This window comes from Polychytrium aggregatum (genome assembly GCF_025602895.1).
Source record: "Polychytrium aggregatum strain JEL109 chromosome Unknown BJ171scaffold_32, whole genome shotgun sequence".
NCBI lineage: Eukaryota > Fungi > Chytridiomycota > Chytridiomycetes > Polychytriales > Polychytrium > Polychytrium aggregatum.
The window spans coordinates 126,747-150,428 of record NW_026516234.1 but is presented as its reverse complement, the minus strand read 5'-3'; the positions used below and the strand labels follow the sequence as shown (position 1 = coordinate 150,428).

At 59.9% G+C, this 23,682-nt stretch overlaps 9 protein-coding genes across 9 annotated transcripts; 5 read left to right on the top strand and 4 right to left on the bottom strand.

Annotated features, from left to right (window-relative positions):
- The first annotated feature begins 176 nt into the window (after positions 1 to 176).
- BJ171DRAFT_182982 (uncharacterized protein) lies at positions 177 to 4,404 on the top strand. Its single transcript, XM_053106092.1, has 3 exons — positions 177 to 801; positions 1,391 to 2,885; positions 3,090 to 4,404. Exons 1-3 carry the CDS (start codon positions 289 to 291, stop codon positions 4,256 to 4,258), a joined length of 3,177 nt encoding a protein of 1,058 aa, XP_052964390.1. The 5' UTR covers positions 177 to 288; the 3' UTR covers positions 4,259 to 4,404.
- A 143-nt stretch (positions 4,405 to 4,547) lies between these two features.
- BJ171DRAFT_600999 (aldo/keto reductase) lies at positions 4,548 to 6,579 on the bottom strand. Its single transcript, XM_053115056.1, has 5 exons — positions 6,349 to 6,579; positions 6,130 to 6,225; positions 5,807 to 6,034; positions 5,463 to 5,606; positions 4,548 to 5,279 (listed from the first exon to the last, which is right to left on the bottom strand). The coding sequence occupies exons 1-5, from the start codon at positions 6,420 to 6,422 to the stop codon at positions 4,823 to 4,825; spliced, it is 999 nt and encodes a 332-aa protein (XP_052964389.1). The 5' UTR covers positions 6,423 to 6,579; the 3' UTR covers positions 4,548 to 4,822.
- A 1,716-nt stretch (positions 6,580 to 8,295) lies between these two features.
- On the top strand, positions 8,296 to 8,819 carry BJ171DRAFT_182949 (uncharacterized protein). The gene has a single exon (XM_053106091.1). It carries the CDS (start codon positions 8,407 to 8,409, stop codon positions 8,734 to 8,736), a length of 330 nt encoding a protein of 109 aa, XP_052964388.1. The 5' UTR covers positions 8,296 to 8,406; the 3' UTR covers positions 8,737 to 8,819.
- An 84-nt stretch (positions 8,820 to 8,903) lies between these two features.
- Positions 8,904 to 10,221, bottom strand: BJ171DRAFT_584215 (uncharacterized protein; the record flags this gene model as incomplete). The annotated part of the gene is made up of 2 exons (XM_053114293.1): positions 8,904 to 9,161; positions 9,262 to 10,221. The coding sequence occupies 2 exons, from the start codon at positions 10,219 to 10,221 to the stop codon at positions 8,904 to 8,906; spliced, it is 1,218 nt and encodes a 405-aa protein (XP_052964387.1).
- Positions 10,222 to 11,924: 1,703 nt separating this feature from the next.
- On the bottom strand, positions 11,925 to 14,581 carry BJ171DRAFT_476740 (uncharacterized protein; the record flags this gene model as incomplete). The annotated part of the gene is made up of 3 exons (XM_053108847.1): positions 11,925 to 12,121; positions 12,651 to 12,933; positions 13,226 to 14,581. 3 exons carry the CDS (start codon positions 14,579 to 14,581, stop codon positions 11,925 to 11,927), a joined length of 1,836 nt encoding a protein of 611 aa, XP_052964386.1.
- Positions 14,582 to 15,123: 542 nt separating this feature from the next.
- BJ171DRAFT_182923 (uncharacterized protein) lies at positions 15,124 to 16,147 on the top strand. The gene has a single exon (XM_053106090.1). The coding sequence runs from the start codon at positions 15,209 to 15,211 to the stop codon at positions 15,974 to 15,976; it is 768 nt and encodes a 255-aa protein (XP_052964385.1). The 5' UTR covers positions 15,124 to 15,208; the 3' UTR covers positions 15,977 to 16,147.
- On the bottom strand, positions 16,021 to 16,640 carry BJ171DRAFT_182893 (uncharacterized protein). The gene is made up of 3 exons (XM_053106089.1): positions 16,528 to 16,640; positions 16,279 to 16,339; positions 16,021 to 16,128 (listed from the first exon to the last, which is right to left on the bottom strand). Exons 1-3 carry the CDS (start codon positions 16,604 to 16,606, stop codon positions 16,065 to 16,067), a joined length of 204 nt encoding a protein of 67 aa, XP_052964384.1. The 5' UTR covers positions 16,607 to 16,640; the 3' UTR covers positions 16,021 to 16,064.
- A 142-nt stretch (positions 16,641 to 16,782) lies between these two features.
- Positions 16,783 to 18,848, top strand: BJ171DRAFT_182758 (uncharacterized protein). Its single transcript, XM_053106085.1, has one exon. It carries the CDS (start codon positions 16,826 to 16,828, stop codon positions 18,563 to 18,565), a length of 1,740 nt encoding a protein of 579 aa, XP_052964383.1. The 5' UTR covers positions 16,783 to 16,825; the 3' UTR covers positions 18,566 to 18,848.
- Positions 18,849 to 21,443: 2,595 nt separating this feature from the next.
- BJ171DRAFT_182799 (Pre-mRNA splicing factor-domain-containing protein) lies at positions 21,444 to 23,682 on the top strand. Its single transcript, XM_053106088.1, has 5 exons — positions 21,444 to 21,901; positions 22,067 to 22,239; positions 22,382 to 22,520; positions 22,648 to 23,360; positions 23,519 to 23,682. The coding sequence occupies exons 1-5, from the start codon at positions 21,557 to 21,559 to the stop codon at positions 23,526 to 23,528; spliced, it is 1,380 nt and encodes a 459-aa protein (XP_052964382.1). The 5' UTR covers positions 21,444 to 21,556; the 3' UTR covers positions 23,529 to 23,682.

The following is a 23,682-nucleotide window of genomic DNA, read 5'->3' as shown; positions in this document are numbered from 1 at the left end:
ACATTGCACCGACACATCACAACGGTCCATCGCATCGGCCCATCGCAGCACCAAGGCTCCCGGGCAGCAAAGTCGCCGAGCCGGCTGTTTTGTTTCTGCTCGGTGTATCCCCGCGCTGCGCCTCGGCCGCCTTTGGTCCAGTTCCTGCTGCCCGCCTCGTCATCCGGCGGCCTTGGTGCTCATCTTCCGTCTCGACTCATTCACAACCTTCGCGGACCCAGCAACCGCTTCGAGCCCATCCCCGTCCTCCTATCGCTCTGCAAGCGACCCTCGACCCAGTTCCCAACCATGAGTGGCTACGACCCTTCTTCGATAGTGCCGCCGCCCAGGAAGGCCGTCCCCCTCAGCAGCTCTCCTGGGCCCGGCCACCCTTCCAATGCTACGGGGTCTCCCAACCCCTATGGTGCTGCTTACTCGCCTCAGTCTGGATACAATCAGCCCAGGGAAGCTTACCAACCCGCCTGGGATGGTGGCAGTGGCTACTACAGCCCGTCCCAGCAGGCCACCCAGCTGCCACACCACCAGCACCAGCACCAGCAGCTCCCCTATCCGACCCAAGGAGGAGCCCTCCCTTTCCCCCAGCCCGTCTCTGCGGCCCCGCCTGCCGCTCGCAGCTATCCTTACTACGATGCCAGTGGCCGCCCCATCCAGCACAACGACCTTCCCTTCCCATATGCTGGAGCACCGCCGTCGAATGCCGCACGCAGTCCGTTCCCAACCCCTGTGTCCATACCGGGTTCGCCCAACTACCCTCCAGCAGCGGCGCCATATGTCTCTAACGAGCTGGTCGAGTCCCCAGTCGTATGTATCCGGTCGCATGTCGAGCCTGGCTGCGCTGTCGCTGCTCTGTCAGTTGCCGCCATGCTTGGGTATCGGCCAACTCGACTTGGCGGTTGCCCCCGGTCAGCCTGATAGCATCTCATCCCGTTGGACGGCATGCAGCCGACGCCACGGTATCAGTCGCCGACTCCTTGCGGATGATATTGACGTATTTCACCACCGTCTACCTTGCCTTCATTTTCGTTCATGCCCACAACGCTGCCCGATGCGGCCACCCTGGATATACCCATCGACTTTCTCCGACTTCTGCCTCGTCATCGTCGCCAACCGCAACGCTGCCGCCAATCGGACACCTGGTCGCTGTGGCCATCGTCGCAATGCATGTCGAAACGTCATCTCCCAAACTTCATCCGACATATCTGGGTATTCCCCCCCTCCGAAACCCTCCCAATCGACCACTCGTTGCTCCGATCCCGATGATCATACCGCGGCTGTGACTTATGCTCGACCCCTGGATGGCAATAATGCCGGCTTTGAATCTGCTGCGTGCCTGCTGGGATTCAACCCGTGTGCTTCGCTGGCGAACGTGCGGGCCATGGCTCGTATGCAGATCTCGCCAAATAGCTCGCTTGCGGGTCAGTTTGCACTGCTGAACACTGAATCACGGGCCTCCACCGGCCTCGGCATTCCGACAATGCCCACCCGCAGCATCTCCATGCTGCAACACGGCCAGTCTCTTGTCGGTCGGATGGCCACCAACGGTAGCGATACCACTACGACCAGCGAAGAACCCGGCACTCCCCTGATCGACGGACCCACCCGAGCCAACACCCAGATCAACTCTGCCATGACCCAGGGCCAACTTCACTTTTCGCAGAGCCGATATTACTCGGCCATCCAGTCCTGGTACGGCGCCGCCGACGCGGCCCACCACGAGGGCGACAAGATTGCCGAGTCCAGGGCTATGGCCAACATCTCCTCGGCCTTCCGCCAGCTCGGCTATCTGGAAAAGAGCCGGACGGCCCTCGACGCCGCCTTTACGCTGGCCGGCCGCTTTGTCAAGTCGCAGCGCAGCGATGACCCCTCCAACATCTGGATCATGGCCATCGACAAGTACAACCTCAGCCGGGGCAATCCATATGATGACGACACGCCCGTCACTCGCCACGCATCGACGGCCTCATCGACTTCGACACGCTCGGCCGTGTCTGCCGATGTGGGCCCATGGCTGGTTGTCATGTTCCTGGAGCTCATCAACAATCGCGCCAACCTCGAGTATGTCTCGGGTCGGTTCGATGAGAGCATCAGGCTGCACAACGAGTGCTTGAGCGTCGCGCGTGCGCTCCTGGAGGAGTACCCGCTTCCTGCCGGGCTCCATGTCCCGCTCACCCTCGCGAGCATCGCCAAGGAGCAGCGCCATGGCAAATATCTCCGGCTCTCGTACTTCCACCGCTCGCTGATGCTGGCGCTCGCCCGCGCATTCTCACATCTGGGTGCGTGCTACCTTTCCATGGGCATGGAGAAAATCTCACTTGGCTACCAAGAACAGGCCGCCGCCGTGACCCGGTTCATGGCGTCGCTGAAACCGCCGCTGGAGATCCAAGGCAAGCGCCACTCGCCCATCCTGGCCGCCGATGCCGAGAGGCTCGACATTCAAAACGCCGTCATCTCCGCCAACACGGCCAACACCCACTTCCTGCTCGGCGACAACACCAAGGCCGTTGGACACAACGAGACAGCCCTGCATTTGTTCCGCAAAGTCAAGAGCTCCCTGGGCGAGGCTCGACAAAAGGCCAACTTTGCCGCCATCTCGCTGCAGATTGGCGAGCAGATCAATCTGATCCACTGGGTGAGCTGCTACGAGACCACCAAGCGCCGGGGCGTCAGCGGCCGTTCGCCCGAGTTTGAAAAGTTCCATGGCCCAGTGCGTGTGGCCGAGGTCAACGCCAGCCGGCTCGGAGAAAACGTGCCGGTGTACGAGTCTGGGCCGATGGGCGCGGGCTCGGGATATGTTGATTCGGGGCTCTTCTCTCTCTTTGAGGCGGCCGATACCCTCAAGGTAGCCCAGGACTGGCTGGGCCTCGTAAACGTGTGGATCATGATCGGTAAGAGGGTTTGCGTCGATCGAGACATTGGCCGTGTCTGTGGGGTGGGGCTGTGACCTGCACGATGCACCGGCTTGGGCGGCTGCGACCCTGTCGGATGATTCCATTCTCTTGCCTGGTGCTGACTCTGGGTTCCTCCATGTCCACAACCGCCACTGTGACGGATTGTTGGCGTTGCCCTTTCAATGTCATGCAACTGCTCAGCGAGCGGGTACATGATCCAGGGCCAGCCGTACTATGCCCTCTATTTCCTCGTCCGCGTCATCCAGAAAATGGACACCAAGCAGCGCCGCGGCGAGCCCGTGCCGTCCATTTACGAGGCGGACCACCCGAGCTTCCCCAACTTTGCGCGCCTCCAGCTGTCGTCGGTGCTGTTCCAGATACTCTTCCAGATCAACCGCATCGCAGCTAGCAAGGACGGCGTAACCCTCTTCCCGTCCTACGCCAAGAGCGAGGTCAACAACCTTCCCGTGTACGATACGGCGGCGCTCAAGGAGATGCTCATGGCCATGGGTCTCAACACGCCGCCCGAGTCCTTCAAGAGCTCCGATCTCTTCTTGGTCTTCCTGAACCAGCACACCGAGCTGGTGTACAAGTATGTTCACGAGCGATCTCGGATCTACGGCCTGTTTTCGAACAACGTGCCCTACTACAAGCTCCAGCCACCTCTGGATCTGCTACGGAAGGCGCACATCTCGGCGCTCAACACCCTCAGCAAGCTGCACTGGCACCTGGTACTGCCGCTCGCCCAGAGCTTCGACATGGTTGCCCTCAACAGCAACGTGGAGCAAGCCCAAAACCTGCTTGCCCGCGGCCTCCGTGAAATGGACATGATCCTGAGCTGTCGACAAACCTTTGGGAAAGCTGTGATCGGACAGATGACCTTTGACATCATCAAGAACTACCCGATCGATCGACAGCGCGAAATTTTGGGATACTGCGGCGCCAAGTTTGTGGCCTTGGTTGTCGATCTGAGCTCGTTCGTGACCATGTCGCTCGAGCGCGGCATCGACCTCGAGGTGCCCTTTGGGTACCCGAGAGACTCGATCTTCATGGACAGAAACGTGTTTAACCTGGACCACTTTGAGCTGATGCTCCTGGACAACGCCAAGCAACTGGCCTCGACCAACCTTGGCATCTGCAACCGATGCATCGAAGACATGTGCACCATCGCCAACCGCCACTCGTACGAAGCCACCCAGTGGATCGCCGGAGAGCTGGAAACGCAGGGTGAGGATTCAAGCGGAATCAAGCTGATTGGTATCGATGCCCTTGAGCTCCTCCGCGACCGATCCAGGCTCAACTCGGGAGAGTGTGAGTGCGTCAAGAAGGCCAAGGAGCAGGCCGCACAAGTTGCCGCCAGCAAGGTTTAGGGGGCTGCTGCTGAGCCAAAGGGATCCGGCTCAAAGGATTCCGGCCAGCAGGCTCCGAGCGCCCTCGGCTGTGCTCTACCCGCACACTTGCTTCGTCGACCCATCGTTCCGTCGGCGGTTGTTGTGGTAGCTCCGTTTCGCTGAGTTATTCGCTCGATCTCGCATTTTGTTGTTGTTGCCGTTAGTTTCGGCGATCTTGTCGTCCCCCTGGCTTCCTCCTTCCTCCTCCTCCTCCTCCTCCTCCCTCAAAAGAAAAAACAGCGAGCACTTTGGAATACAGTATTTGATGTGAATGGCGCCAGTCACTGTATTCGTTTCCTGTCACGCTGTTGCAATGTCGCGGATGGACGTCGATCAGTGTAGCGATCTCGGTGGTGATCAGCTTGCATACCACGAGTTGGTGCCTGGACATGCTGTACTCCATCGCCCAGGGGATAGAGATGGACATTGGATGGGCGAACATTCACATCCACGGTTTCCCCAGATCGAGGGTCGAATGCGTATTGTATTCCAGCGCCGTGATTTCCCCCATTTCAACAGAAGGGCAGTGGCTGGTGTGGAACCTCACTTGTTAAGGGCAGCCATCATGTTGGTGGGGTATCGGTCTCCGCTGACCTCGAACGAGTCTAGGATCTGGCGAACGGCGGCCTTGTCCTCGGCAGTGATCTCCACATTGGCAGCCCCCATGTTCTCCTCGAGGTACTTGACCCGCTTGGTGCCGGGGATGGTGATGAAATCCTCGCCCTGGGCCACGACCCAGGCCAGGACGAACTGGGAGGTGCTGACGCCCTTGGCCTTGGCGATCTCTTCGAACTTGCGGACCAGGTCGAGGTTCTTCTGGAAGTTGTCGCCGGCGAAGCGGGGGCTGAAGCGGCGGTAGTCGTCCGCGGCAAAGTCGTCGAGGCTCTGGTACTGGCCCGTGAGGAAGCCGCGGCCGAGGGGCGAGTAGGCGACGATTGTGACGCCGAGCTCGCGGCAGGCATCGAGCAGGCCGTTGGTCTCAATGTCAAGAGTCCAGGGGCTGGAAGTTTGGTAAGACGCAAAAGCACAGGGTGTCAGTCGGAATGGCACCGGAATGGCGCGGTGATGAGCCAGTGGTGGGTCGACCGAAAAGTGTCATTGGACGAGGTGAGCCGAGCAGCCCTGAATGACTGTCAAACCATCGGCTGCTCGCAAAGATATCTGATCTGATCGGACTGCGTACCTGTATTCGACCTGGACGGCAGCAATGGGATGGACGGCATAGGCACGGCGCAAAGTGTCGCCGCTCACCTCGCTCAAGCCGAGATACCGGACCTTGCCTTCCTTGACAAGTTCGGCCATGGCGGCGACGGTCACTTCGATGGGGCTGCGGGTTGAATGACGAGATAGCGAGACGAACGAAAGACGATGAGGTGCGGGAGCAACGTGCGAGGTGGCCGAATGGATTGTACCAACCAACGAAGTGATATCCGCCAAAGGTGATATCCACAAAACGGACAATGGCAGCTCCCCGCGATCGACTCGTCTCACTGCTCTGCGCTGCTTCATCGCCCTCTCGCGACTTACATATTGGGATCCGCTCTATGAAGGTAATAAAGGTCGATGGTCTGGACTTGGAGCCGCTCGAGCGATGCCTCGCATGCTTTGCGGACATACTCGGGCGTACCCGAGAACCCTCGCACGGTCGGGTCGGTGCGGTCCCGGACGATGCCGAACTTGGTGCACAGGAAGACACTGTCGCGGCGGGTGGCAAGGACCTTGGCGAGGAGCCGCTCGTTGTCGCCGTATCCGTAGCTGCAGGCCAGCCGGGGTGTGGTTGCCGATGTCAGCGAACGATCGTCCATTTCACTCACTCGACTGTCCGGTCGGCCAGCATCAGTCCAACTCACATGTCGGCCGTGTCCCAGAACGTGGCGCCGAGGTCGATGGCTCGATTGAGGACGGCGATCGACTCTTCGTCGTTCGAGGCTCCGTAGAACTCGCTCCTGTATGGATGAGCAGCCCGAAGCGCGAGCGGATAGACCGATGCGTGGTGAGAATGATAGAGCCGATTGGGGACAGCGCGCCGATGCCGAGGAAATGGAATCACCGACAACATGGAGACTCACATGCCCATGCAGCCGAGGCCGATTGGGGAGACAAGGGGGCCGTTGCGACCGAGACGGATCTGGCGGGGAGACATGTTTGTGGGGCTGGAGCAGCGACGGGGGGGGAGACTTTGGTCAAAAGTGGATGGACGTAAGGCGGGATGAGACCAGCCCGGAGCTCTTTTTATCGCCGTTCCGCTGCCAGCGCGGCCATGAACATTGAGCCTGATCTGAGAATTCCAAAGCCACCCGACAAAGCCGCTGGTATTTCTGCCTGAATGATCGCATTCGCACGAGCGCCGCCACCCCGCTTGATGGCTGCGGCAGCCGTCACGGCCGGTGCTTCATCCGCACGCAGGCCCAGTTCCCATGGGTTCGGTGGGTGCATCTTTGAAACCGGACACTTCCACACACGGATGTCCTGCGTGGGTTGTGTGAACCAGACGACTTTGATCGGCACCCGAACTCCATGCATCTCCCTCACCCAGTGAAATGATCGACTACGCCGTGTTTGTCCGAATGAGACAATGTGTCCTATTTTTCTTCCAATACGTAGTATACACTGTATTCAGGGGGAACTGAGACACCTGCCCACAACCCATTTGTCAGCGTAGTATGCGATGGCATGCGTCTAGCTATGCCATAAGAAATATAACATATCACTTTGGCAGCCTCCGAGTGAACACCACCGGTCGCAGTGCAGCGATGCGGGAATCGAGGGTGCTGTGTTTGGTCATGAATGCAATGAGTGGGTCTGTGTATTCAGGTCACAGAAAAAAACCCTGGCATGGCTCAAAACGGGGGTGTCCCATTTCATTGTGGAAACGCTGGAATGGCAAGGCACCAGTCGGCCATGTCACCCAAGGCCACCCAAGGTCACCCACGGGGAGACGGATTGATTCATTTTTCGCAGACATCTTTATTGTGGTATTTTGTTCTGTTTTGCACCTGGAAAGGTGTGTGTGACTCTGTGGTCTTTTTCTGGTTCACTTTCAATAACCGAGGCCCAGCGGGCACGCTCGGCAGCAGCAGCAGCGACGAGAGAGATAATCAACCCACCCACACCAAAGCGCAATCAATCAAATCAAGCAGAATGCCACCAGGTCGAGTTGTCGATGTGTTTGGGGCGCGGTGGGGTCGAAGTCGGGGTCGTGTCCAGATGATGCAGAGTCAGTTGCGACGATGATGATGATCCCAGTAATGCGAAACCTGACACGACTGTCGGGTGCGATGAGCTGCCTCTGCCGAGTCGATATGGTTCAGGGTGCAGCTGACAGTCGGGATGATGTTCGGGGGTCGATATTGCCTCCGCTTGGATAAGGGCTGTCGATAGCAAGCAGTTGCCCGCCCACCCCAAATCCGCAATGAAACGAAAAGGATCCCGCAGCAACTATAGAATACTCCCTATGGCATCAATAAAAGTCATACAAGAACACACAGAGGGGGAGGGGAAATACTCGTTACCTATCCGGCATCATCATCATCGTCGTCGTCGTCGTCGTCATCGTCGTCATCGTCGGTTGCCGAGTCGCATGAGGTCAAAGTTGAAGGTTGCGGCGTCGAGGGGAGGGAGTTGGCCCCGCCAAAGCGCAAGCCGAGCATGATGCTGATGCATAAGGGTAAGGGCACAGACAATGCCCCGCGATAACCCGTTTTCGGAACTGTCAAAAACTGGCAAGGTTTTTACAGGGAAAAGGGTACCGACAATACCCCGCATTGACCCTTTGCTGGCGGACTGGCGGTTTTGGGGAGGGGAGAGGGAGAGCTTGAGGGAAAAGGGTACAGACCATACCCCGCATTGACCCTTTGGCTAGTGGACCTGGCTTGAGGGAAAAGGGTACCGACTATACCCCGCATTGACCCTTTGGCTGGTGGAACTGGCTTGAGGGAAAAGGGTACAGACCATACCCCGCGATGACCCTTTGGCTGGCGGCTGAGGAATCTTCAGGGAAAAGGGTACCGACTATACCCCGCGATGACCCGAAGAGGCAGCTAGTGATGTGACGACGATAGAGAAAAAAGAAGAAAGAGACAGACTATTCCACGAGGGAACCGGTTCCGGGAAGCGGATGCTGGTTAATGTTCCGATGTAGCCTCGCAAGCATGGTAGTGTTATTACCACACCTTTCCGGCAGGAGTCACAGACCGAAGTCGTATGTACAAACCCATGTTGCGCTCACAGCGCACAGTTCGAACGGACCAGGCCGTCCGGATTGCGGCTGTGAACGAGATTCATCATTAGTATCACAAAGACCAGCAAATGGGGGAGGGTGTGGGAGGGGACTGGCATCCGCATCAGGCGAGAGCCAGGGAGAAAGGAATAGGGTGGCGATGGAGGTGTGGCGGAGAAGGGAGTCTATCTGCAAGTCAAGGCGATGGATGGCGGTGGAGATAAAGGCAGCGGAGTGACCAGTGTATCGGAAAGGCAAAGAGAGAGAGAGAGATGGGAAGGGATATGAAAAAGCAATCTACCAAAAATCATTAAAAGCTTGACAGTTGTATCAAGGAGAATCAAAGAAGGATGTGAAGGAAGAGAGAGGGAGGGGAAGCAAACCCGGGTGCAGGACACGGGCTGCTTATTCACTTGACGGACGCTTGACCTTGCGAGGGACCGTACTTGGGCAGCGGCGCTTGCCGCCGTAGAGTTCGGGGTCGATGCTGTGCTTGGGCGACGAGGGCTCGACGTTGCCGGCAATCTCGGAGGCTTCTTCGGGCGAAGACTTGTGCATGCTTTGCAGGTGGCGGCGGAGATCGTGGCGGCGGGCAAAGGCCGACGGGCAGTACAGGCAGCTGAAGGGCCGCTCGCGACAGTGTGTTGATCGCACATGCGAAATCTGCACACACACATCAGGAGACAGGGGACGAGGCTCAGTGCACTGCGTCAACGACCCACAGCCGGACCTGGGCGTGCATCAGTCGGGGTGCGAGACTTACCAGATTGTAGCGTCTGGTGAACACCTTGCCGCAGCCGTCGATGGTGCATGTACACGACATCCTTGAGGGAGTGGGCATCTTGGCAGGCATGGAGTTTTTCGGGATGGCGACGGGACACGACATGGCTGGCGAGCCCGAGTGGCTTGAGATCGGGGTCATCAGGCCACCGAGGGAATCCACAGGCAGGTCCATCGAGATGGTGCTGGGAGAGATGCCGGCGGGGGCAAAGGCATCCACAGAGGCACCGAGTGGGCCCGAGACGGTCTGGAAGGAGGTGATGGAGTCGATCGAGGAGCTCGGGCTGGCCAGAGGGGTGTCAAAGAGGAAGTTGCCGTGGCCGTGGCAGTCGGAAGATTCGCAGAGCGAGTCAGGGGTGAAGTAGCTCAGATCGAGATCGGAGGAGATGGGCGAGATGGGAGGAGTGAGCGAGTCCATGGCGGAGCAGTCGCAGCCGAGGCTCTGGATGGGGGACGAATCGAAGGAGAAGGCGGCGGACTGGTCGACAGAGCAGGAATTGCACATCTCCAGGGCAAAGGAGGGGAAGTTGAGGAGCTGCAAACTCTCGCTGTCGGACATGTCGGGGAAGATCTGGGTCGAGGGATCGGAGGAGACAGGGAGGATCGAGTCGCCCATCCAGGCCGGAGGCGGCAGCGAGGCAGCGGCGGCCTGGGTGAGCTGGTTGGCGAGGGACTGGGCGATCAGAGAGTTGGAGAGCAAGGGCAGACACGAGGAGGACGACGAGGACGAGGAGAGCTCGGGCGAGGCGGTCATGGGCTGGGGCGATTGGGAGGCCGAGGGAGCCATGAGGGACGGCGAGCGGAGGAGGCAGCCGACAAACTCAAGCGGCTCGATGTTTTGCTTTTCGGCGATCATCTGGACGAGGGCACCAAGGATTTCGGCAGTGTTGGAGGGAGAGCCAGAGGGCGACTGGGGCTTGGACGAGGGCATGTAGAAGTTCATGGCGAAGAAGGGAGGGCGAAGAAGGGCTATATAAGCAGAGGCAGGGCAACGCAGGGCAGAGCGAGGACAGGGCGATGACGTGTCCGGAAGAATGACGTGGGGCCGAGGGAGGCGGAAGGACCAAAGGACCGTGGGGCGATAAGGCGACGTGGCAGGACCGAAGGCCAATCGAGGGCGGGAGGAAGGACCAGGCTGAAGCGAAAACGCTGCGGGGCGAACGAATATAATATGAAATCAGCGATCCGCAGGCAGGCGGGAGGGATCTTCCGAACACCCGGGACTGCCCGAGAGGCCGCGCCGAGGCCGCCTCGGCGCCAGCGAGAACCCTGCTCGGGGGCCTCTCGCCACCCACCCGCCGCTGTCGCCGCTGCGCGCCCGCACTGGCCGCCTTGCTGCCTGCGCAGACCAATCGCCGCCGCGCGGCGGATGATGTCATCGTGCCGCTGCTGCGCTGCGCATTATTAATGTAGTGCAGCCCAGCCTTGTGCGCGCCGGCACGCGTTGGCTGCTGTCGCACCGTGCCTGGTCGCGCTCGGCTTGTGTCTGGCTTGTGTCTGGCCTGTGTCTGGCTTGTGTCCAGATTGTGTCTGGGCTGTGTCTGGGCTGTGTGGCACAAACAAAACTCTCGGCCAAGTAGCGCCGGCTGCGATTGGCCAGAATCGGCCCTGTGCGGCCGCGGCTCTCATGTGCGTTGTGCTGCAACGGCACTGGGGCGGCAAGGCGAGAGCGCAGCAGGGCCGATCAGGAGACGTCGCTGACCCAGCCGGGGACGAGCCTGGTCGAGCGCGAGGCCGAGAACGAGAGCGATAAGGAGGGCGATAGCGGACGAGCAGAGCGATGCTCGTCGGGACACGGCGGGCGGTCGCTGCGTCGCCGGGGTCGAGGTTGGGGGGCCCCCAAGCGGCCGTCTGGCCGATCAGATGCCTGATCATCTCGCGGATCATCTCGCGGGCAGTCTCGCGGACAATCTCGCCGTGACATCATGGCACAGGACCGCACAGCCGTCTTGGGGCACGTTTTCTTTGGCGGCGTGGGACCGGGCAAGGCAGGCCTGCTGCGGGAACCTGTTCTCCTGTATCTGCCGTCGCTGTATCCGCGCTGTGTCTGTGCTGCAGCCCTGTGTGGTCGATACAAGGTTTGTGTCGACACAGACGCCCAACCCCAGCTTGTTCCCACCGCCTTGCCCCGTGCGGATCAGCCCCAGCCCCGTCCAAACACGGCCGAGGCTGTGTGGCCTGTCCCACCCGGTTTTTTCTTCTCCTTGTGGCTCTCCCGGTGTCGGTGTGGTGGCTCCTCTGTCGGCGTCTTGCTGCTCGCACAGCACAGGGCCGTCGACACCCCCACTGTGTGTTCTTCCCGCCCGGCACGCCGGTCAGATGGCCGCCTTCTTGGCCCGGCCTGGCGCAACCCGCCCTTGTCGGCGTGCCCTTTGGCCTCGTCTGCGCCGTGGGGCTTGGCGTGTCCCTCTGGCCCCAGGGCCATGTTGCGCCGGCCAAATGTCCGCCTCGGTCATGGGCGAGTGTCTGCCTCGCCGTGGGATCCAGGCATTTCGCTCCAATCCCAGCGGCGGGATCAGAGAATCGGAAACTTCCAGCTTGCGGATTTATTCAAAGTGCACCACTGGGTGATATCGGGCCTATGCGGCATCTCCACCGAATTGCCGCCATGAGAAACGGGCCGAGCATGCACCCAGCCCCCTGCTTCTATCGCATCGGTACGCCCCGCGCCCTGGCAAACCGGACCAGCGACTCGCGGATCTTGCTGTTGCGGTTGCGGCTCCACATGGCGTCGGTCGACTGATCCAGCTCGTTGGTCGCGGGGCTCTCGTACGAGGCCAGCACCGTTCGGAGCAGCCGGGCGGCTTCGTCGGCCTGTCGTTCGCCATAGACGTGCTGGTTGCCTGTGCGGACAGAGCAGCGTGGTCAGTCGTCGATGGCCACGGCGATCTCCCATGCCAAGAGAGCATCGCCACCGCAAATCCCATCAATTGCATCGGTCGCATCGATCACGCCGAACCTATCAACCGCATCGGCCCATCGCCACCATGACCGAATCGACCCCGGCATTGCAAATGTCGGCAACTTGGCCTCTCTCCTCCCGCTTCCTCTTGTCCTCGCCCATTCGCTCCTCTGGTCATTCCCCCCGCCATTTGAAATCGCCCATGATGTCAGCCCGTGCTGGCCAGCCATCCGCCGGCGCTCCCCGACATGCGCTGGCAGGCACCTCGTTTGGCCCCATCGCAAAATCTTCTCAGGCGGGTCTATCTGCCTTCCCAGCCCACACGCAGGCATCCACCCCCCCCATCATCCTCCTCGCTGGCCTTTGCCCCTGGTCGATGCATGCGCTCACCCTCCCCTCCCGCCATCGGCATTCTCCCGCTCATTCTCCCCCCCCCAATCCATGCATCCACACCCTCCACGCTGGCTTACCGAGATCTTGCATCATCCGCTGGTAGAAAGAGCTGCCCCGGCGGAACCGATCCACCTCGCTTTCAAGAATGGCTGCAATCTCCAGGGTTGCTTCCTGGAAACACAGTCGGTCGTATCGCTTGATGCCCTCGGCAGCCTTGCGCCGTGCAACATGGGTGATATTGATCTCGAGCGGGCTGTCAGGCACAAAGTAGGCGTTGAAGATGGTCCGGGCTTCGTGCGCTTGCTCCTCGTATGACCGGTGGTTGCGCTGCTCAAAGTCTCGGACGTCGCTGATAAAGAACTGGGTATTGGAGAGCAAAGGAGATGACAGCGGGATGGCGAGAGCAAGAGACATGGCAGAGACGCGGAGAGTGGGAGATAGGTTAGAGTAGGACATGATACCCTCAGCGTCCGTTCCACTCTGCTTCATGAGCACCATCGAGTTGCATGGACCATGCGGCAGCCGAGACATGAGAATTCCGCCTCATCGACGAGCCATTCCGCCCAGCCTTTCGAGGACCCTCCCCTCCCCTCCGTCCCCGACAACTCGCATCCATCTGTCGTCGCTGCACCGGCGTCTGCTCTATCCTTACCAGAGCCTCGGCGTTCTGCTGGCTCAGCAGCATCGCCATAAAGTACAGCACCGGCAGTCTGGACTCGAGCAGCGTAACGAGGCCGTTGCTATAGACTTCCCGCAGACTGACGTCCAAGGGACACGAGTCGCCCATGATCACCCGGAGCTTCGAGACCGACTGCGTCGTCGACATGAGCGGATTCAGCAAGTGCCGCTGTCGTCGGTTGCCCCAGTCCGGAGCCGTTGTGGGAGTCGTTGTGGGTACCAGCACCGGCGGCTCGGGATCGTCGGCCGTGTCCAGACCCAGATCCAGACCCAGATTCAGGGCCTGCCCTGGTTCAAAATCGTCGATCGATGGCATCCGGGACAGCGTCGAGGCCGGCTCGGTCGCGAGGGTCGAAGCGGACTGCTGGCGGTCCTGGTGGGGGCTGATGGCCTCGGCCACGAGCTTCCCGTGAATGCTGGGGATGTTGGTGATGTTGGGGATGCTGGAAGTGCTGGAAGTGCTGGGACACACCAGAGCCCCCTCCGACGCCGTCCCGGCCGACGTCGAAAGGCTTTGGGATGTGCTTTTGCGCCCGAGCCAGTCGGCGCGGTCGCATGAGGGCTTTCTGCTCCATGGTAGCAGCATCAAGGACGATCCCCGGGACGAGAACGGCTGCGAATGTTCCTGTGGCTGCGACGGGTATTCTTGTGGCGCTACCAAAAGCCCAGGCAGCGGGCACTGTTGTGAGCATTGTTGAGGGTCGGGCTGCTCGTTGTGCATCCGCTGTTCCTGCGGATGAGGCACATGCTGCGGACCCTGTTGCTGCGATGGCAAGGGGGCCGTTGTTTGGCTCGGAGCCAGCGGCTGTGGTTGTGGTTGTGGTTGTGGGTGCGAGCGATACAGCGACGACGATCGCTGTTGGTGCTGCCGTTGCTGTTGTTGTTGTTGCTGGTGGTGGTGGTGGTGCTGTTGCTGTTGCTGTGTCTGTGGATCGTTTGGTGATGGTGGCAGCGGCGTCGACAGCGACAACGGCGACGGCGGCGAAAGCGGCTGATATCCATAAAAGTTGCTGAGTTTCGAGGCCGAGCCTGTGCCGATCTGAAACCCGATTCGAGAGTCGCCAAAGAACTGCACGGCCTTGTCGCGGGATTTTTGATCCCTGACGTGGTAAACGAAAGCGTCTGAGTGTCGTGTCGGCGGGAGCGACGGCGACGACGGCAGCGGCGATGGCGACGGTGATGGCAAAGGCGATGGCGATGGCGACAATGGAGCGCCGGGTAGCGGCAGCGGAACCATTAGGAGCTCGGATGAAGTTGGGATAGCGGTGCATTTGGGAGCCGGGTGCTCGCGGTGCTGCGAGGAGCCGTGGGATCTGTAAAGCAGCGTCATGGAGCCGAGGCGAGTTTCGTTCAAGTAAAGAAAAGGGTTTCTGGGGGATCGCGACAAAAGCTCCACACTGGCGATGGCGATAGTCGATCGGATGATGGCAAGAGTTGCAAATCAATCGGGGAGGACAAGCAGAGTCTGCAACGAAGGATGCTGTGCAAGGAAATGCCGGCGATGGGGTTTTTGTGTGTGCAGCCGACGCTCGAGGCGGGGGCAGTGGTCGTGGTGAGTGGGAAAAGGGGTCTGACCGGCGGAGAAGCAGACGGTCGGGATGCGGTGGGCGACGGTCACTGCGACTGTCTCCTTCCCTGTTCTCCCTCATTCAGAGGCCGTGCAGGGATATGAACAGCGGCAGTGCACCGGATCCGCCGTCAGCACGAAAGTTGTGGTGAGAAAGCAGCCTCTGGCGATTGGGGGTCGGGGGGGGGAGGAGTTGAGATGGGTGGGCCACACTTGCCAAGGCAACTGCTTCAGTAGCTGTTGAGAGCCCGGACTTGAGGGGCGACGAAAGGGAGAAGCACCTCCCTCCGATTGAGCGAAATTGGGCCTCGATGGGACAGGAGTCGGACCGCATGAGACCGATGTCAGACTTTGAGGGAAGTGGGCAGACAACAGCATGGGTTTGTGGGCATGTACGAGCGGTGTTGGGCCGAGTCGGGAGAGGCGCTTGGGCTGCACCCTGGTACTTTGATCACATCTTGCGCGGGGCTGCTTCAGCGAGTCGGCGACGAGGGGTCGAGCCGGTGCGGGGTACAGGGACCGACGGCCGCCCGTTCGGTTGGCGAAGGTTGCATTCTATCGGCGGTCGGTTGTTCATGTTGCCGGTGGGAATCATCGCCAGCGATGCTTGCAGCGAGAAACGGCACCTTCGGGCGACATCACAGGACCCTCAGCAGCGACAACGGAGATACGAGTGGACGGGTTGATCTCGGGCCAGGGCCGGCGGAGAGCATGCGGCCGCCGAGGGAAAGAGGCAAATGTGCACTCCCACCTGTTTCCCGCTCGTTACCGCATGGCGACAGCCGCAGATGGTGGATATCGACCTCGGCGGGCCATCCATCCGTCCATCCGTCCATCCGTCCATCCGTCCATCCAGCAACCAAAACAGGCAGCAAGACCAGCGACGACACCCCATCAGCCGGCCGGCAACATCATCGCCCGCTCTCCACAACTCTTTCCTCCGTTGTGCAGATGCGAATCAACACAGGACCGACCAAGCATCCGCTCGTCACTTCAAGACAGACAATCAGGGCCTTAGTCGATGGATTGGCCCACAAAGAAGCTCCAATCACAGCCTGGCTGATGGCAGTAGCAACAGCGGCACCAGCGGCAACAGCGGCAACAGTGGCAACAGCGGCAAGGCCAGTCCAACCTCCATTCACGCACACATCTGGATGAAATAGCACGATGGAACGATGGCGTGTCCGTGTTGACCACGGCGGCGACGATGAATACTCATATTGGGCACTCTTGGGCTGCCTCTCGTTCACTGTTTCGGCGCATCAGCAGCAGGAGATCTGTTGCGTTTCGTTGGACCGAGTCCGCCACTGCTCATCGAGATATGGAAAGAAGATGGCCGCCGTTTTATTCAACCGCCCTCGCCCAAGCGCACTCTTTGGATATCGGGCGCCATTCGATGAAACAGATCAGGCAGCCGCCAAACGCCGATCCGTGGAATAATGATGCCAGTCGTGCCTCACCTCTTGCCGGAGCATGCCGTCTTGAACTCTTCCCATTCCTTCAGACACTTTGACCGATCGCCTTTCCACCATAGCCAAAGCCGGTACCAGCGTGAATAAACGGAAACGTGCCATCCATGACCACAGAACCAGTGTTGCCGAACGAATCGCAGTTAAAGGGTCGACGGGACCGCTGCAATTGCATGATTGTCGTGTGTCTAGATAGTGGGGATCCCATCCAGACGGCTGCTCGTCGGACCCGGCCTCTACCTTGGTGCTTGTCAAGACACTCCCGCAGAGGCTTGTAGTCGCAAACCTGGACAGGGGTCGTCTCCTTCTCAGCGTTCATGGCCTTCGTGATCAACCAGCGCGAACGAAAGCTGGCAGCCGAGAGCGCCACGCTCTCGATCTGTGCTCTCGCGAGAGGACCATGATCACGGGATGGCACGTGCACCCTCTGTTCTCGCCGAGAGGCTCATGGTTCGTGGCGCGCGCTCCCACCAAAAGGACAGCTCCCTCCCAGGCCGCCGATGCGCTTTTGCTCTCTGGATGCTCGCTCGACCTGGCCATGGATCCTCCGGCATTTACTCACAACTCTCGCAAGCGTCTGCACACCGAGCCGCAGTCTCCGCCCCATTCCTGCGGCGGGTTTGCCCTCCCGGTCTCGCCCAGGTGCAAGCCCCAGCCGCTCGCGCGTCGCCCAAGCACTCTCTACGACCACCGCTATCTGCTTGTCAAGATCTCCTTTGCGCTGACCATCCTGAGCATCTTTTGGATCCTCTGGATTGTCCTCAAGCTCAAGGCGCATCCATTCTTTACCCTGTGGGAGCTCACCTACACCGATGCCGACGAGCGCATCTCGATTCTGCAGATCCGCAACGACTGGAAGATCATCGTCCCAGATTCGCGGCTGCCCGAGGCAGCAGACGACGCGCGCCTTGATCAGCAAAGATTGCCGCTCCAGCCCCAAACGCAACAGCAATCGCAGCAGCTGGGCCCGCTGTGGGCTCGTGGCGATCGCAAATCAAAGCTCGTGCCCGTTGCATTGCTGCCTCAGCGATATTCATGGCTTTCGGCAAACACAAGATGGAGAGAGCTGTTTGGCGCGTCCCCGCGGGTGCTGATGGCCATCCAGACATCTCAAGGCCATGCCGTCTCGCGGGTGCCGGTTCAGATGGTCACCTTCTTGAAAGGCCACAGCTTTGTCCTTCTTGCGCGCGAGCCCGGCGTCAGCGTTTCGAGCCACCATGCCCTGCACATCTCTCCGCAGTGGATTCCAGAGACCGCCCCAGAGATCCCTGAGGATGGCTCGGGTACGCCAAAGCAAGTACTCTCAGACCCGGCCCTGGTCGCTGGCAGCCGCGACGGCCTCCAATCGGCACAGCTCCGGTCGCCTGCCGTTACTTCAGTCCATCGATCCCACAGCAGCCCGTCACCCGGCGCCTGGACGGCTCTCCAGCGTCTCCTCGCTATCGGGGTCCTCTACGATTCCCACCCGCACAGCGACTGGTATCTGCTCGCGGACGACGAGTCCTATGTGTTTGTCCAAAGCCTGGCCAGCCACCTCGCCTCGTTGGACGCCAGTAAGGAACACTATCTCGGCTCGATCCCGATGCCACAGACCCAGGAGGCCCAAAGCAAGCCTGTGTCGTTGCTGGAGGCATTCAGTCCAGTCCATCCACTTGCAGTCTCCCGACAAGCCGCCAAACGCATCTCGACGGAGCTCGAAAAGTGTCTGCGCAGACATGAGCGAGATGGAGACCCTGCATCGGAAGCATCTCAACCCACAGACGCATTGCGCTGCTTGCACAGCATCACCATTCCCTCCGCCAGCGAGCTGCCGGGGACTCTCCGCTTCAAGGCGGCGGCATCCGCGCTCGCCACCGACCCAAGCTCTGCCAAACCGCCAACTTTCCCGCCGGTCTCTGGGCCGTGGCCGGCCGATCCCTGTTTGGCGCCGACTGTGCTCTCTGGCCTGGCCCCACAAGACATCCAATGGCTGCACCGTTTCGAGGGACGCATCCACAACTATGGCCAGCTGCTCGAGTGCATTACGAGTGGAGAGATTTCAAAGAGCAAGGCTGTGCAGGACTATCGCAGTGACATTGGTGTCGCTCGCGGTGCCGTCGTCAGCGCCCCGTCGGCCGACTCTTGCCGCGATGCCTGCATCCAAGACGATGGCTGCCAGACCTGGGCTTATCAAAACGCCAACACATGTCGACTGACGGCCGGCATCGACCAGAGTGTCGCCGACCTCGGCACTGGTTTATGGGGCATTATCGCCAATCGCTACCAGTGCCCCCTGTGATCAACGCAGTCCCACAATCGACTGTGGGAGTGACCGTGTTGCAGCGAGCGAGTCGAATACATCAACGCAGCAATCGGCTGGTGGTATTTGTGGGGGGGGGTAGTAACCTCCCTGCCCCGGCGGTATATCAGCAACAGCGAGCATTGTCTGGGAGTGCAGGGAGCGCATGTGCAAAGGACAACCAAGTACAAAGCCATCCACCGCCAGCGCCATTCGAACACGACAGGAAATATACGATGTGAACCGAGATCGCAGCCACGACTATGTACTGGCGGAATAAACAGACCATATCAACGAGTATCCAGAAGAGCGGGTGGCTTCAGCTTGGAAGTTCGTTGTAGTGACGTGTATTCGCGGTTGGCGCTGCGGGTGAGAGCGGGGCGTGAGCAGCGAGTGGACAGGGAATGAGGATAAGGTCCGATTCACAGGACGGGTAGAGTAGCGCCTCAATGGGGCTTGCCGTGGTGCATCGCCAGCTCAACTTGCGCAGAATTGCGGTGGTGAAGCAGGAGTACTTGATTGCTACCATCGACGCCACACGGATGCGATCGGGCCCGCTTCGAAACATCAAGCTGACTTTTCACTTGATTCTTTGCTGCTAGATTCCTCGCTACTAGATTCCTCGCTGCTCGATTCCTCGCTACTAGATTCCTCACTGCTCGATTCTTCGCTACTCGATTCCTTGCTACTCGATTCCTCACTGCTCGATTCCTCGCTACTTGATTCCTCGCTGGTTGACTCATCGTCGGATTCTTCGCTGCTGGAGCTGTCATTTCTCTCCTCGTGCGATGTTCCGGAAGCAGGTCTCTGGCTCTCGTCGGCCAATCCCTCGGCATGACGAGGATCTGTTGCAGTCGCAGCATCCTCCGAGCCGTTCGTCCGCGACATCCACCTGTACTTGCCCGCCAGGCGATTGGTAGCTGCGATGGTCTCTTGCCTTGGTGCTTGCGGATCACTGGCGACTGGCTCTGCTTGAGACACGGAAAAGTATCTCCCTCCTGCTTTGCCGTGTGCCTTCACCCGCTTCGGCATCCGCTCGGAGGGCTGGTCGTTGATCTGGGACTCGGCCCACTTTCGCTTGCGAGTCAAGCGGACATGGTTCCTTCCAGAGGTCGACATGCTCGGCTCTGCTGACCCACGACACCTGCGAGCACTCGAGGCAAGTCGATCCGCAAACTCATTGCCGGGGTTTCCCTCATGCGATTTGATCCAATACATCCAGAGCCGGCCCGTCCGAGACTCCATCAACGCTTTGATCTGAGCCACAACCGAGTCGTCCCTGAGCTCTTCGCGGTGCTTGCATCCTTCCATTGCTTGTGGTTCCATTTTGGTAAGGAAAGAGTCCCCCCCCCGATCCGAGAACATGGGAACGGTGAGCTGTCATCGCCTTTGACACCGCCAAGTGATGCTCGTCCTGACTGGTTCGCACATATCGCTCACAAGAACCTACCTGCGATTAGTTCCTTGCAGTCCGACACGATCACCAAATCCAACGTCGATCGCTGGAGTGCCCGCAGAACGGCCTGTCGCGGAATTCAAGAAAAACAAGTCAGAATGGGGGCAAGTTTTTACCTCGGTTGCGGGCCTCTGGGGCCGAATCAGTGACGAAATGTTCCTGACCTCAGCCTCAACATGGAACGAGTCTCGCGCCCCGGCAAAAGACTCGGATACGTTCCTGCTCCGCCATACAGAACTAGATTAGATGCGAACGAATGGCATGGACGCGGTGCTCGTGCGCTCAGGCATATGGCTGAAACCGAGACCGGTGGCAAGGACTTGCCAACAGGCAAATGAATTGGCCCACTCACTTGCTCACTCGCTCACTCACCTGGGATCCCCGAGTCCAAAGAAGCACCCGACTCCTCCAGTCCTGGTTTCTCGGCCATAAGATCCGTCGGCATACACGACCTCGACAGAGGTCGGAGGAGGCTCCTTTCACATCGAATGGTGCAAGAAATCGTCCGGGGGGAAATCAGTGAAAAAGTTGATTTCGATTTTGCCGAGGCAGACATAGACGGTCGGGGACCCTTCAAATGCCATGGCAATCCATTGCTTGCCTCATTGGAGTCTACTGCCACAGAGGGCTGAGTGCCAAGATGCGACTTAATCGCCGAGTCCCTCTGCGTTTGATTCAAGTGACATCGGCAATCCTACCAAGCATAAGCCCGGCCCCGTGGTGTCGTCGGGGATCATATTCTCGGTCCATCGTAAGGTGCTGTCGATGCCGCAAAACCTGGAGGCATAGAACCGATTGCTGCCAGCTGTACGTCTCAGAGTGCGCTGCAGCGAGTCAATGATGCGACAGTTCTCGATCCGGTAGAGGACCATCATCGCCTGCGATGATGCTTCGTTGAGTTGGTACACTATTGTATCTGCGTCACAGTTCTGCAGAGAGAAATCTCGGACCATGCATGGCATGAACTGCTGGCTGTTGCTGCTTGGGTAGCCGGGTGCGTGGAGGCCGTTGTCGGCTCGCCCCCATTCCGTGCTGCTCGTGAGATCTGTCCCTGGAGCTGCGGCTTGAGCACAAGCGTATCCTGGCTGCTGAGAATCGAGTGTGCGAACAGACCAGGTGGAAGCTCCCTCTGCGGGCTGATGCTCGCGCTGGGGTCGATGCTGAGATGGCTCGGCTGTAGGTTCGGGAACGGAGTCGGGCTCGGCCACAACTCGAGTGGACCCGAGCGTAGCCAACGACCGCAGCATCCGGCAGCGAGTCAGCAGCGATGTCATGGAGAGCCCAGCGGTTTCGGGGTCGATGCTGCATGGGTTGGCCGCATACATCCCGGCAGCTTGACAAAACGCAGCGAGTTCGGCCGTTCTAGAGGACAGGATCTTGTCCAACGAGATTGCACTGTGTTCAAGCGAGTTGCATCGGCCACAACTCGCATCGGCCGGCGGAAGATCGCCGTCGATTAGCTTGGAGACCCCGCACAGCAGATGGGCCCTGACGTCGGCTAGCCCGAGAATGTCGCTGAGGCTGGACCAGACCAGATGCCAGAACTCGTCGAGGACCGCAGACGTCGTTGCTGCACTGGCTGGGCCATCGGACATGGCGCAGTGATCGCTCGACGGATATCAGGACCGGCGGCCACGATGGTACGGCCGGGCAGGGACGATGCCGTGTCGAGTTGGAGGAATGGGTCAGGGTCAAACCAGAGGCGGGAAACGGGGCCAGCGCCACACGCAGTCCAGCCAGCAGCCCTTGCCCTCCGGTTGCTGAGACCGCCGGGCCGCCGATCTGGCCGTGATCGGCTCTGCCACCATCTCGACACACCCCGCTGCTGCTGCTGTTGCTGCCGATCGACCGAGAGTACAAATATGGGTGGTGGAGATCTGGTATGTTGGCCGTCTAGTTTGCCATGCTATCCGCCGATACGATGCACCGTTGATGATCTTCAGCACAGCCGATGCTGCCTCATAGCTGGCGGTTTGCTTGGTTCCGGCGATGTTGGTTCAGCCCCCCCCCCACAAGCATTAACAGCCAGCTCGTCTGTCTTGCAGAACCTCAAAAAATCATGGCATCCTGGAACGCTTCGCTTCCAGGAGAAGGTCTGGAAGAAAGAGAAGCAGGCCGAGGATGAGCGCAAGAAAATGGAGCAGCTTCAGAAGGAGCTGCAGGAGGAGCGGGCAATGGCCGAGCTGCAGGCCCTCCAGGAGGCTGCTGGGAAAGTCAAGTGGGTAACTCTGCCTCCAGTCTTCCCAATGGCTGCAGCCTTGACTGCAATTTTTGGACTCGAAATCGTATTAACGCCATCACCATCACCATCACCATCACCATCACCATCACCATCACCATCACCATCACCATCATCGCAGGCCAAGGATGGGGCGGATGGACTGGATGTACGGCGGTGGTCCTGGCGGCTCCTCGGCTATCGCAGAGGAAAAAGAGTCCTATCTGCTCGGCAAGAAGCGGATAGACAGCCTGATCGAACAAGGCAAGACCACCGAGGAGGCAAGTGGCTCCATCGATCCGATCTGGGCTGTCGATGCTGATGGGTGTCCTGGACAATTGCTAACCGAGCTCGGGCGCACCGCGGCCACCATGCTTCCATCCGCCACCCTCCCGGCACTCGTCACAGCTCTCTGCCTCGAATGTATTCTCTGCTTCGGCAGCTGGTGTGTACGGTGCAACGGCCAACACATCCCGAGACGTTCAAACCAAGATTCGAGAGGATCCCCTCCTGGCGATCAAGAAGCGCGAGCAGGATGCGCTGCAGTCGGTCCTCAGCAACCCGTTGAAAGTCAAGCAACTGCGGCGCGAGCGCGAAGAGCGAGAGGGCAAGGACAGAAGCGATAAGAAAGACCGGAAGGAGAAGAAAGAGCGGAAGCACAAAAAGGAGAAAAAGTCCCACCACAAAGACTCTCGTCGCAGCGATGACCACGACGACGGCAGCAACGACCGAGACCGGTCGTCAGGCCATGGTAGCCGAAAGCATCGCCGGGCCGACTCGGAATCCAGTGACAGCGACAGCGACAGCAGCGATCATCGCCAGGGAAAGCGCTCCCGACCCGAACCACAGCGCGAGGCATCGCCTTCCGCACGACTACCCCGGAGGACACCAGCCGGCCCAGACGATTTCGTTCACAGCAGCCGAGCAATTCTGCCACGGACCGGAGATCGAAACGACCGCGGCCAGGACCGGGACTCGAGAAGCAGTCAGGATTACGACCGAGACCGACGTCGCCGCAGTCCCGCGAGAAGCAGAGATCGAAGCCAAAGCCGAGAGCGCGATCAAACCGACCGTCGCCGTCGGTCGATCGACGATTCGAGCCGGCGCTCGGAGGGCCAGGACCCGAGGGGCCGAGGCAGGGAGAATGGGTCTGACGGCGCGGATGCTCGCTCTCGTTACAGTGGTCGCAGCAGCCCTCGTCCCAACGACCGATCCTACTCCCGAGGAGATTCCCGAGCTCACGACTCGCGACAGAACTATCGCAGCCAACCAGCGCGGCCCCATCGTGACCGTCAAGAGCCCTCGCCCAAGCCCCGGCAAGACGACCTCGACCAAGAAAAGCAGCGAAAGCGGCTCGAGCGCGAGGCCAAGCTCAAGCAGATGCAGGTTCAGGCTGAGGACTGGGACCAAGAGCGGACACAGCGCGTCCACGAGGGTCGCAAA

Excerpts from the sequence above, each read along its gene's own strand:
- BJ171DRAFT_182799 (XM_053106088.1), top strand. The coding sequence starts at position 21,557 with ATGCCAGAACTCGTCGAGGACCGCAGACGTCGTTGCTGCACTGGCTGG. Across the intron at positions 22,240-22,381 it reads GAGGCTGCTGGGAAAGTCAA|GCCAAGGATGGGGCGGATGG; the intron begins GTGGGTAACTCT and ends CCATCATCGCAG. Across the intron at positions 22,521-22,647 it reads AAGGCAAGACCACCGAGGAG|CTCTCTGCCTCGAATGTATT; the intron begins GCAAGTGGCTCC and ends CACTCGTCACAG.
- BJ171DRAFT_600999 (XM_053115056.1), bottom strand. The coding sequence starts at position 6,422 with ATGTCTCCCCGCCAGATCCGTCTCGGTCGCAACGGCCCCCTTGTCTCC. Across the intron at positions 6,226-6,348 it reads GGCCTCGGCTGCATGGGCAT|GAGCGAGTTCTACGGAGCCT; the intron begins GTGAGTCTCCAT and ends TCATCCATACAG. Across the intron at positions 5,607-5,806 it reads CATAGAGCGGATCCCAATAT|CCCCATCGAAGTGACCGTCG; the intron begins GTAAGTCGCGAG and ends TTCAACCCGCAG.
- BJ171DRAFT_182949 (XM_053106091.1), top strand. The coding sequence starts at position 8,407 with ATGTTCCGATGTAGCCTCGCAAGCATGGTAGTGTTATTACCACACCTT.
- BJ171DRAFT_182893 (XM_053106089.1), bottom strand. The coding sequence starts at position 16,606 with ATGAACGCTGAGAAGGAGACGACCCCTGTCCAGGTTTGCGACTACAAG. Across the intron at positions 16,340-16,527 it reads GTGTCTTGACAAGCACCAAG|GCGATCGGTCAAAGTGTCTG; the intron begins GTAGAGGCCGGG and ends TATGGTGGAAAG. Across the intron at positions 16,129-16,278 it reads ACGGCATGCTCCGGCAAGAG|CAGTGGCGGACTCGGTCCAA; the intron begins GTGAGGCACGAC and ends TATCTCGATGAG.
- BJ171DRAFT_182923 (XM_053106090.1), top strand. The coding sequence starts at position 15,209 with ATGTACGAGCGGTGTTGGGCCGAGTCGGGAGAGGCGCTTGGGCTGCAC.
- BJ171DRAFT_182982 (XM_053106092.1), top strand. The coding sequence starts at position 289 with ATGAGTGGCTACGACCCTTCTTCGATAGTGCCGCCGCCCAGGAAGGCC. Across the intron at positions 802-1,390 it reads AGCTGGTCGAGTCCCCAGTC|ATCTCGCCAAATAGCTCGCT; the intron begins GTATGTATCCGG and ends GCTCGTATGCAG. Across the intron at positions 2,886-3,089 it reads AAACGTGTGGATCATGATCG|CGAGCGGGTACATGATCCAG; the intron begins GTAAGAGGGTTT and ends GCAACTGCTCAG.
- BJ171DRAFT_182758 (XM_053106085.1), top strand. The coding sequence starts at position 16,826 with ATGGATCCTCCGGCATTTACTCACAACTCTCGCAAGCGTCTGCACACC.